The sequence below is a fragment of the Geospiza fortis genome, unplaced genomic scaffold, assembly GCF_000277835.1.
Source record: "Geospiza fortis unplaced genomic scaffold, GeoFor_1.0 scaffold443, whole genome shotgun sequence".
Lineage (NCBI taxonomy): Eukaryota > Metazoa > Chordata > Aves > Passeriformes > Thraupidae > Geospiza > Geospiza fortis.
In genome coordinates this window covers 668,952-680,489 of record NW_005054335.1, presented here as the reverse complement: position 1 = coordinate 680,489, position 11,538 = coordinate 668,952, and the positions used below count along the sequence as shown (strand labels likewise).

At 42.1% G+C, this 11,538-nt stretch overlaps 1 protein-coding gene across 1 annotated transcript in view; it reads left to right on the top strand.

Annotated features, from left to right (window-relative positions):
• Positions 1–11,538, top strand: part of ZSWIM6 (zinc finger SWIM-type containing 6) — a 118,293-nt gene that overhangs the window by 71,554 nt on the left and 35,201 nt on the right. The window contains exons 14-15 of the mRNA XM_031057825.1: positions 7,340–7,393; positions 7,726–7,783. Of these exons, the coding sequence (XP_030913685.1) occupies positions 7,340–7,393; positions 7,726–7,783 (112 nt within the window). The remainder of the gene's footprint in view (positions 1–7,339; positions 7,394–7,725; positions 7,784–11,538) is intronic.

Genomic DNA, 11,538 nt, shown 5'->3' with positions numbered 1-11,538 from the left:
AAATTGATCTAAAACATGCAGTAAATGGATTTACAAGTCTTATTGACTATCCTGCTGAGTTGCTGCTTCCAAAAAGCCCCAAACTGCAAGTCTGTAATAAAGGTTTTCCTTTCAGATATTTAGCCTGCACAATCTGCTGGCATTCAGAATTGATACCGGCTTTTATTTTTACTGGCAAAATGCAAGGGGCAGGTTGATGCAGTTTTTCTTTTCTCAGGCTTTGGTGATCTGAAATCATAGGTGTTTCAGAGTATCCAGGTTCTTTTTATGAATGCCCTTGAACTTTTGGGATGTTGTAGCATATAGCACACTTTATTTTACTTTGGTTGTTAGAGAACTCCAAAACACTGTGGGTGCATAGCTGTTAGGCTTTATTTAAAACACTTCAGAAATCTGGATCAGGTTGTGTTTTTACTAGAACCACAGAGCTGGATGGGAAAAGCTGGATGATTTTGTTTCCCCTCCCTCCGACCTCCAGCTTTTTCCTGCTGTGAGCAAGTATGTTTGTTATTTGAATGTGTATTGTCACAGGCTCCAGTGCCATGCAGTCACCATGGGATCCTTTATGCCCATGCCTGCAAAAGGCATGTCAAAATGAAGAATTATGTGCCAAGTGGTTTGATGAAGAAGCCATGTCTGTAAATTGTATTTTGATTTGCATTGTAGAGTAGCTGTGACCTTCACTTGAGTTTTGATACTGAACTTGTTCTGGCCAGTAATGCCTTATTTGAGAAACTATAGCTGAAGGAAGGGAGTTTGGATTTTTACGGAGGGAGAAAATGTGTCTGAGGGGAAGAGCTTGGGTTTTTGAAAAAACCTATGCTACTGCTTTTAACTGTAGGGCTTTAAGACTATTGTTGTCCCATAAGTCTGGGCCAGAGCTCCCATGGCTAGTTCTGGAACATTCTCAGCTGCTCTGTCACTAAAATTGTGGACAGCACGGATACCTCTTAGAAAATGTGGTATCCTGAGCAGCTCTGGCAGTTGTCCTTCCTTGGAGAAATTCAGCCTGGGACTGAACAGAAATAAAACTCTGAGGACACCACAGAAATACAGAAAGAACCTATGAGTCTTCTAGAAAAGTGCAAAGAAATATCCCATACTCCTACCCCTAAAGTTTGTTTCCTAACCAAAAGAGTTCCTTTACAAACTCTTTCTATGGGGGTGATGAATAATTTTAAGTTGAGAAGAAAAATAAAATTTAAAGTTATTCCAGTTTATTTTTGGGAAATTACAAAGGCATGGTCTATCCTTTCTTTGTACTTTCAACATGGAGAGAGACTGGCAGAGTTCAAGACTTAGTAGAATTTTACCTGCATTTTATCTTGTTGAAGGACAGCCACTATTGAAACAATGAAAGTCTGTTAGGGTTAACAGGGTTAACAAGAATGGGAATATGAGACTAGGTATGGAATCCTTAATATCAACCCTCCTTTCATTTTCAAAAGCATGTTTTTTAACCAAACAGACTTCAAAACAAGGTGTAAAAAGAACACAGAAATGTCTGTTTTCTAAAAGGCAAAAGTTGTGAAGGAAATCTCTCCCTTTTGTAACTCTTCTATCTCCTAGTCCAAAATAGCTATGATATTTTGGGAAGAAGGGAAGACAAGAGTAAACTTCAAAACAATGCAATATTTCATTGTGGGGTTTTTAAGCTGAAGCAATCAATGCCTTTTTTCTCTATTTTTTCTTAGTAACATCCTTTTCCTCCCCAGGAAGTTATCACTGTCACATTTGGAACAGGCTAGCCTCCTTCCTACGCGTATTCCTTCAATGCATTCCTAGCTTTGATGATACCTGTGATGACTTTGACTAATTTCAATAAGACTGGAAAAAGCAAGCAGAGTGATTGAAAAACCCGAGAGCTCTGAGCAGGTTAGCTGTGAACCTCACTGCTCACCCAGGGCCTTCACGTTGAGTTTCATGTTGCTGTGGCACCCTGCTGGCTGTACCCGAGTCAGACTGCTGTCAGACTGCTGTGCCCACATGTGGCTGCAGGAGCAGCTGCTCTCAGCACTGATTGCCACAGTAATGTCCCCGCAGTGCTGGCACTCTCCTAAGGCAAGATCTTTCCCTCACCACAATACAGGCTTACAGTTTGAAGAGGGAACGCTGCAAAGCTGTTACTGCAGACTACTAGTTTCCAAAGGTTTGTTATCAGCAGTGTGAGAACAGCATATTGAGCAAATTTAGATGAAGATTAGAAAAATATTTCCTGCCTGTGAAAGAAGAATACTATGCCAAGAATGTGTATGAAGCCCATAATTTGGTGGTTTTCAGCTCCAAATGGTAAGGAACAACCCTGCATAGTCGTAGAAGGATGTAACTGCTGTAAGTGATTTAGCCTAATCTCTGCTTTTTAAAGTCTGTACTGTGTTTATGAGATGCCTCAGAACCCACTGGTGCCAACGTAACTCTGTATGTGAATAGACTGTGAGGGTGTGTGGGCTGGTGCAAGCACGCCTTGCTCTCAGTGCTATTCTGTACCCTTGCATGGTGGCTCACGTGATGGGGAAAGGCTGGTGGCATACACCTTCAGCCAGAAAGAGACATCAGCATTTTCCCTTTCCATTCCTTCTCCCTGTGGCTGCACTGGGCCTCCTGTGTCACCGGTGCTGTGCTCACCTTCATGGACGTTTGAAACTGGGGAACTGGATACAGACTCATACTGTGCAGGGCAGGGGGAAGGGGCAACAGACAGGGAACAAAAAGAGAAATTAAATCCCCCCTGGCGCCAGGGTAAATCTCCGCCTGGAATACGGTCCAGTACAAAGCTCTTCTGGAGCAATTTTTGGCATGCAGATAGACCATGTCAGCTGTTTCTTGATTACAGGCTGAGAGCATGCTCTTGCCTATGGACTACATGGAGCAGCTCCTTCCCTGAGCAGGGAGACAGACTCATGTGTGTGTTTGCCCTGGAGTAAAAGCATCCCCATGGGTGGCTACTCAGAGCAGCTGACAGCATCCTGTTTGTTCTCATCTCAGCTTAGCTTGTGATAAGCTGTTTGTGAACTGTGTGTGCAAAGATATTAAGAAGAAAACAGCTTGTCTAAAAATTAAGGCAGGGGGTTCTTTTTCAGGAGGAGAGAGGATTTCCTGTCATATTTTAATTTGGAATTTGTTTATAGTATTTACATTTGTATTCAGATAAAGTTATCGACACTAACAATGCAAAATTAGTGGCTCTACAGCAGCATCTCAGACAATTCCAGGAGGGCCTTTGGCATCAATGATATGATTAATAGGAAATTCTCTGCTGTTACAGTACATCACTACAGTGTGATACACTTTTTTCTCAATGGATGCTTAAAGTGAGCACCTTAGGAAAAAATTCATTATTCCAGACACAAAATCCTCTGCTACAAACCACAATATACCATCATTCAAATAAGCCGCTTACAATAAAGAAAATATCCAGAGGAAAAAAAATTCTCTTCTGCAATTTTTTAAAACATAGTTTATATAATTACAAACATTTTTTCAGGCAGATATTTTCAATACTGAGTTACATGGGATACAAGGATATCCTATTTTAGTATGTACACAACTATTCTGCAATTATGACAGCAGCAGGGGCTCTAGTCAGCCTTGTGGCAGAGCAACCTTTTTCTTGTGGTTCATATTTTTTTCAGTTTTTTGTACTGAAAACAATGAAATAAAGTTATTGTCTAAATTTTTCTGTAAATTTTACCTTTCAAAATTTTCTTTTGACCAGTATTAGCCCCTTACATTTTGTATTTTAGCTTATTTCACCAGGTAGTTTTTGTTAATTTTTCTTTTCTATGCTGTTATCTTTCATTCTATATATTGTACCAGGGGAATACATTTTCCTGTAGTATTTTCAGTGCCACAAGGAATGGAAAGCACAGGGCACTTCATGTTGGTTTTGTTCTCTGTGTACAGCCAGGCAATGTTAACCACATTTCAGTGGCTAATTACAGGTTAAGTAATTTTTTGTTTGACTAAAATCCACTCCATTCTATGAAGATAACCATTGTATAACAGGAGAAGATGGTAGGAACAGAGAAAACAACTGCTAAACAAGTAAATCTTGAATGCATAAATTTCACAACAGGATTCATTTGTGCCAGATCTGTTGTATTACTCTCTGCTCTTTATTGCTGGAGTTCACACTGACCCAGCTATCACATAATTATGAAAAACAGGACATGCACAACAATAACTACAAAGGCCCAGAGAGGAAGTTACAGCACCATGACCATTTGCCACTTATACAAAGACTTGCTCCAGGATGACAGATGCACGGCTTGGGAAATGCTGGTGCTGCTGTGGGACTCAGAGGAGCTCATCCAGCGCCTCATATGCCCAGATTCCATACTTGAAACAAGGTCTAGAGGAAGTGTAGCAGTCTGTGATATTCAGAGGAGACTAGACAGCCCAGAAGCCTTCCTGCTTTTGGAGTGTGTGACAATTTGCTCTCTGATTTTTTCATGTTATGTTTCTCACCACAGCAAAGCAAGGAGGAAGCAATGAAGCTGGGAACAGTGTCCATGCTGACATGTTTTGCAACAGCAGTCCCTTGTAAACTAATGAAGGCCCTGCTTGACACCTCAGGCAACAGGGCAGGAGGCATGCTGCTGCAGACATTCATGCACCTTTATTTAATGCACCAAGCTTGTCACACAAGCCCCTGACCTGGGTGTCAGGCACCCCTGACCTGCATGCAGCAGGTGAATCCCCTGGGAGATGGGCTTCTTGCTTGGAGCCCACTCTGCTGGCTAGTTCAGGAAAGAGGCAGAGAGCACACACCCACCTCCACCATCTGGAAGGGAAATACTGATCCTACAGGGAAGCCCTGACCCTCCAGGCGAAGACACAACTTGTATGTGTATGACTCTCAGTGCATACAGGTGCCACCAGATCCAGCCCTTTCCAGCCTGGCTTTCTGGGGGATAGGTGTCACTGAAGGAGCAGGCATGGGTCCCAGCAGGCATCAGGGAATGTCTGTGCCTCTGGGGCTCTCAGGTTGGACATCAGTCAGACCATGTCTGCAGAAGTGTTATAGACCAATACAAGCCCCTGCAGTGGTTTTGTTCCAGCTGTCCAAAGCCCCTGTGGCAGGTGTTGCAGCGTGACACTGACACGAGACTCTTCCTGCGAGCACCAGGGTGGATGCCAGCAGCTCAGGTACCTTGCCATGGGAGCAGCCACCACCAGAGGTGCAGCTGATGGCAAACCCCGATGCAGCTGCCACCCAAGGGCCCAAGAGCAAGAAACAGGGCTGGGCTTGGCTGGCAGGTGGGAAGGGCCCCTGTGCTGCATGTAGGGCTGGTACAAGGTGGTGCAGGTGGGACCCTCCTATGTTTCCTTGCTGACAGTGCCCATCATCCCACTGCTGCAGGGCTCTGCCTCATCTCTCACAGATTGCTGTTTGGAGGATACAAGAATGCTACCAGGAAAACCATGGTGTGCAGAAGGTGGCCCTAAGCAGACTGATCCTGGACTCATTTTTATAGTAAGTATGTTTCCAGAAGTCAATTTTCCTTGCCATTACCTTTTCTTTGTCCTGGTGGGAGCTCCATCCCTCTCTCTTTCTGCTGTGCTCTGAGCCAGCAGGATTGTCCACTGACAGTGGATGGAAAATTTTCAGAAACTTAACTTTCCAGCTGAGTTTTAGTAAACATCTTCACTGGCAGACATTTTTCTGTTATTGTGGGGGGTTTTGTGTGGTGGTTTTGTTTTGGTTTTGGGGTTAATATATATATGAAATATAAATCTGAGGCAGTGGAGGGGCTGGGTATAGTTTTGTTTGGGTTTTTTTTTTAGTTTCTGTTACATAAGAGAAAGATATTTTTCCCTAGATCTGGCATGTGATGAATGGTTTTTGTGAGATTGCTTATGAACTTTGATTATACAATAAAAATACAAATTCCAAGTCGTGGTAATGGCCAGCAGTTTGGTGACAGAAGTCTGCTTGGCTGGGAGATGTGGGGTGGAATGGAATACATGTTAATGTAGTGAAGGAGGAGGTAGGGGAGGTGTGTGTGGTGAAAAGGTTGCAAATGAGTATGAAAGGAGTGTAAAAATGCAGTCAGGAATCTAGGCTTCCTCTTGCTATTTTTGTGAAGACATTCTTTGTCCAAATTAGGAATAAGCAATTACAGTGGGCTGGGTGGGGGCTGCTGGAGGTGTAGGAAGCATTTCTGGCACTGAAGGGGATCGTGTGATCTCAGAGGAAGGACCAGATAAAATTGTGGTTGGAACCAACTGATGTGGTGCACAATTTGCTGTTCCATCTCACTCACATGGAACAAATGTTTCTGCTGTAAGGTTGTTGGCTGTGACAAAAGAAAGTCCTAAGACTTGCTCTTTGCTGAGCAAAAAATCACTACAAATATAACAGGTCTGTGGAAAAAACCAGACAACCCTAGCCTAGTGGTGTCAACAGTCACAGCTAAGAGAAAATACTGACTTCAAAATGAATGCCTAATAAAAATGCCTAGGAAAAAATTGAGCAAGGAATTAGCAGCATATTTTTTGTTGCCATTGTAGTGAATTATTTGAACATCTATTCATTCTCTTGGGGACATAAATCTGTTTTTACATTTTACTTAACCTGTTTATGAAACAATAAATTTTAATGCATTTGCCTGGAGCAGCAAGGTCTGATCTCCATGTCCCTTCAAGCCATGTCTTCCATGAAAGCTGTGTTCATTGGAGGCTTCAGTTTCAGTCATGCTGAGAGCAGATCTGCAATGGAGTCAGCTTCTTATATGTGTAAGCTAGAACCTTAAACTTTTTCTACAAACAGCGGAATGTGTATTCATTTCATGATGAATACAAGCCAGACTGACAATAATCATATTTGCTAAGAGTCTCTGTCAAGAACTATTTTATCAAAGTGGAAAATGTATGTATTTATCAACATTTGCAGCTAGAAAGCCTTCAAATCTCACAGTGTTGTGCAGCTCTTGAGTTGGCACACAGCCGGCACTGCCAGACTCTTCTGCCGCTGGCTGGGTACCACCTGTAACTGCATGGTAACACTCCATCTAAGCCACACCCAGAGAGGCGGCAGCTGCTGGTTTGGATGTGACAGCCTTTGTCATGGTGAATCACTCCTTCAAGACACCGAGAGAGGATTCATGTGGGGATGGCAAAGGGTCAGGTCTGAGCCCGCGCAGGAGAGAGTGCTACGTTTTCTGGTTGGCTCACATGTTCATGAACACAGCCATGAGTCAGAACGCAGAGGAATCATTTGGGAATCCTCTATGAAAAGCCCAAGTGCAACTCAGCCAAATTCAGTAGCTGAGACAGTCCTCCAGGGAATACTTCCCAAACTGCAGGAGTTTTCACTTTGTGTGTTTTCTCTTTCCAGGGTCCAAATCTGACTCCCACCCTTAGGATGGCAATATCGGCCTTTGGAATGCTTGTGAGAGAAACAGGCTGATATTTCAACCTTATCTTGACTGGCTCAATAAAATTCTGCCCGTGCATTCAAAACCTTGGCGAAGGTTGTGGAAAAGGGATCAATATCTTAATTGTATCAGTATCTTAAATCAGGGGATCAGTATCTTAAATGATTAAGTCGCTCCTCTCACCAGCAAGAAGCATTTTAAAATATTTTGAAAAAGAATGTTTTACTGTAGTATTTTCAAGGCCACCTTCTCAATTTCTGTCTCCAGTATTTAAACAAAATAACAGCCAGCAGTTCTGCAAGACGCAGTGATTTCTCCTGAAAATTTAGAAATGTTTTGCCCTTAGGCTGCTGCAAATGATTATGAGCTTTGCCTTATTGGAGTCATTCTTCTGGAGAAGAAAGGTAGTAGCTATGGTGCCATAGTTCCCATCACACCAGAAAAAGAAATTGTTCTCATTTTAAGCACTGGGGCAAGCTCAATGTCCTGCAGTGCTGGCAAATAAGGGTCAGAGTTGAGCCAAAACTCAAAAGCTTCAGAATTGCTCTAGAAGAGTTCAATTTATTGAGGAAAGAACTCCAAGGCTTTTCTGGGGTTTCATAGGTCTCTTAAAATATAGAGAAAGATTATTCCTTATGAAAGCTACTGTGGTTTTGAATTATTTCTTTAGATTCCTACAGAGCTCAGCCCCACTACTTACAGCTTTTCCAAACAAAGGCAGGTATTAGACCTTTCAAAGGTGACACAGCTGAGGTCTGCCATAACCCTGCTTAACTTAGCACAAAGGTCTCAACTTACTGTCAGGACAAGCTCACCTTTATTCACCTGTTTTGTTCACCTTTGGGCAGCTCTGGTGGAAAAAAATGGGACACTTTTCATAGATAAAAATGGGTCAGGAGTAAGTTTAATGGAATACGGTCTTGAACGGTATAACAATGTACATCCATGGTCACCCACTGGTGAACCCTAGTAGGTTGTGAAGAAAATTATACTCCCATGTTATAGGTGAAGAAACTTAAGAAATGGAATTCAGAATAATATTTAGAAAATGAAAATACTCTTAGGTCCTCTTTAAGAGATAATTTTTTGAAATGAAGGAGTTTCTGGGTCTCAGACCACCAGTTAGGATCTAGGAGTCTAAAGCAAGGTACCTTGGAAGTTCAGACAAAATTTAAAAGTGCAAATAGTGTTAGTGAAGTTCATCTCTATTCGATGTAGTTCAGAAAAGCTTTATTTGTCTTTAAAGGACTAATAACTTGCTCTTTACTTTCTCATGAATGCTTTCTTCAGAAATAAAAAATACTTGATGGTGACTCCACCACAGACAGACCCTAAACCAGTGTTTGACTGCACACCATTGCAGTGATTTTAAATGTATGCAGTATCAAAATGTTTGCAGTATTTTAAATGTATACAGTATCAAAGGCCATGGGGCAGGACTGGAGTCAGGCAGGGCCTCCAGCTCACCCTTGGCATGAGGTGCTGCCTGCAATGTGCCAGAGCCTCTTCACCATCCTTGCACAGCTGGGTGGGCACTGGGCACCTGGGCAGAGACCTCTGCTTCCTGCCCACACCTCCCTGTGCCACCCGCCAGCCGCTGGAGCCAGGCTCACCATGCCCACTGTTCCCAGACCTTGGAACATCCCTGTTTTTCTCCAGACTGCTAATGAACTCTTGAGGAGCTTCCCTGCCTCCAAAAAAGGCCATTTGCAGTAATTTCTGGCACATGTCTCCCCAGCCCGTTTTCCACTGCTTTTTTCCCCCCAGTAAGTTTTTCTATTCCAAAGCAGGCATTCTCACCTGTCAGAATTTTCTTCTCACACTTTCAGCATTTTCTGTTATATTTTGTCTTATCTAGCCTTTCATCAGGCTGCTTGTAGAATGCAGTGATTAGGAAAGGATCAGGAGCCTGAAATCCATCTTTATGTGTTCATACAAACTCTCCCTGCTTTCTCTGTGCATACTCAGGGACTGGCATGCAAATTCAAAAGCATGTATGGAAAAGGATTACGTAAAAATAAAAAATGAAAGGAAAAAAATGCAAGAAAAAGTGTATATAAAAAGACTCAGCATACCTCCTAACATGGCAGTGGGAAGATATTTAATATCAGCAAACTATCAAAGTGAGCTGAGGTCTGTGACTCTGTGGTTGTACTACTTCTGTCTGTGCTCTTGCCCAACCTTTGAATACTGTTCACTGTGCTCACAGTAAAAGTCAAAAACAGAGCAGGCAAAATCAGTAAACACACAAAACATCCCAGCATGGGAGACTAGTGGAATACCACATTAGCCCATGACTATATAACTGGAATTGGCAGAAGGGAGATAAAGACTGACTTTTCCAAACTATGACATATATACACATTTGTGGATGAACAATGGACTAAGAAGGCATGCAGCTGGGCACACAGAGCCTTCAGATGTGGGAAAAGTCCTATCTACATCTCCCCCCTCCATGAAGCCATGTGTGTGAACTTTGCTTCTGCCTGTTTCTGGGAAGTGCTATGAGAGTTCACTGGTTAAACCTGGAAAAGGAAAAAAAACTATATAGAGGAACTGAAACGGTCCACTTTCAGTATTTCAACTTCCCCAGCATCACAATGCAGAGGGATGTCTGTGTTGAAATGCTCCTGCAGTTCCTGATGCAAACAGACCATGTCCCAGCCAGGATGTGATCACTGTATCAAATCTTCTGCCTGGTGAGGTTGATGAGCCTTGGTTACCCTACGCTTTAGAGCAGCTGCAGAAAAGCAGGTTTTGCTTGGTGTTATCACTTCTATCATTTGCCTGAATGGAAGTGAAGAACTTGAGAGACTATCTTGTTTATTTCCTTTACTTAAGCATTCCAGATTTTGCTTTCATCCTCTGATGCCCACAAAACTCAAACACAAAAACCCCAGGCACTAACAAACGAAAAGGTGTGCACTTTCATATGCAGTTGCATGTGTTGTACATTTAGTGTTTTCTCCTCAATAAGATTTTAAACCATGGAAGCTTGCCAAATTTCAGTGTTTACTGAAATATCTTCTGGAAGCTGAAAGGTAATTACAAATTTCTGAGTAGCCACCAGAGTAGAGACATAAACTCAGGAAAGGTATAATTTATTTATCTGTATAAAATTTTCTAAAGTGTCCTGCTAACACAGGCACATGGGATTGGGAAGTACTTCCTGTGCAATCCCATTCAGATGTCTGTGTTTGAAAGCAATTGTACCTGAGTAGTACACTAAATATAGGTTATTTTTCTGATTGCACTTCTCTTCTCCCTGTTCTGTTGGAACGACATAGACAGATGTGGCCTCACCAAAAAATGAAGTAGGGTTAGGTTTGTTAAGTATCTATTCCTTGCAGCCAGTTTCAGAAGACCTACTAATGACTCAATCAAATGTTGCCTAGGCAATCATTGTTCTTCATAAGACAAGAGAATCTGAGGTTCTAGTACTCAGATATATAAATCCCCTAAGTGCAGGCTGCTTATTAAGAGGTCCTAATTGATGGAGTCTCTCTACTGAGAACACTGAGAATATACAGAACAAGTCACAGAATTACAGAATCATTGATGTTGGAAGAGATCTCCAAGACCATCAGGCTCAAACTTTGATCAGCAAGCTGTTAATTAGACCATAACACTAAGTGTCACTTCCGGTCATTTCTTATGGTTTGCTATATTGGAAATGGGAATTGGGAGCATCACTGAAAGGAACTGCATCATTCATTTATCAGGTTTAATTTTATTTACAGATGCAAATTATTTGTTAAACAAATATAAAATAAAATTAAAAGAAGTATGAATTTTGTGTCATTGCTGGGTGCTTCATTCTAAACATCTCACTAAAACTTCAGCATTTTAATGTCAATCACACGTTTCCTTGAAGGCCAGGTTTAGACCTGTTTAAGCTGCGTTGTGTGTGGAGAGCAAAAAAGAGCTTGGTGTTATTAGGCAGAATCCCTTTTATATGCAAAGAATTGGATCAATTTGACCCTGATTTTCTCTCTCTCCACTTCTTTTGTCCCATGACTTCAAACCCTTGACATTATCTCCAAGAAGGGGCTGATTGAGCTGTAGGTCTGGCACTTGTCAGTTGTGGATAACACTGGCTTCAGTCAGTCACGTTCGCACATAAATAAGCCATGACAGAAACAGATTGGTGAATAGAAAA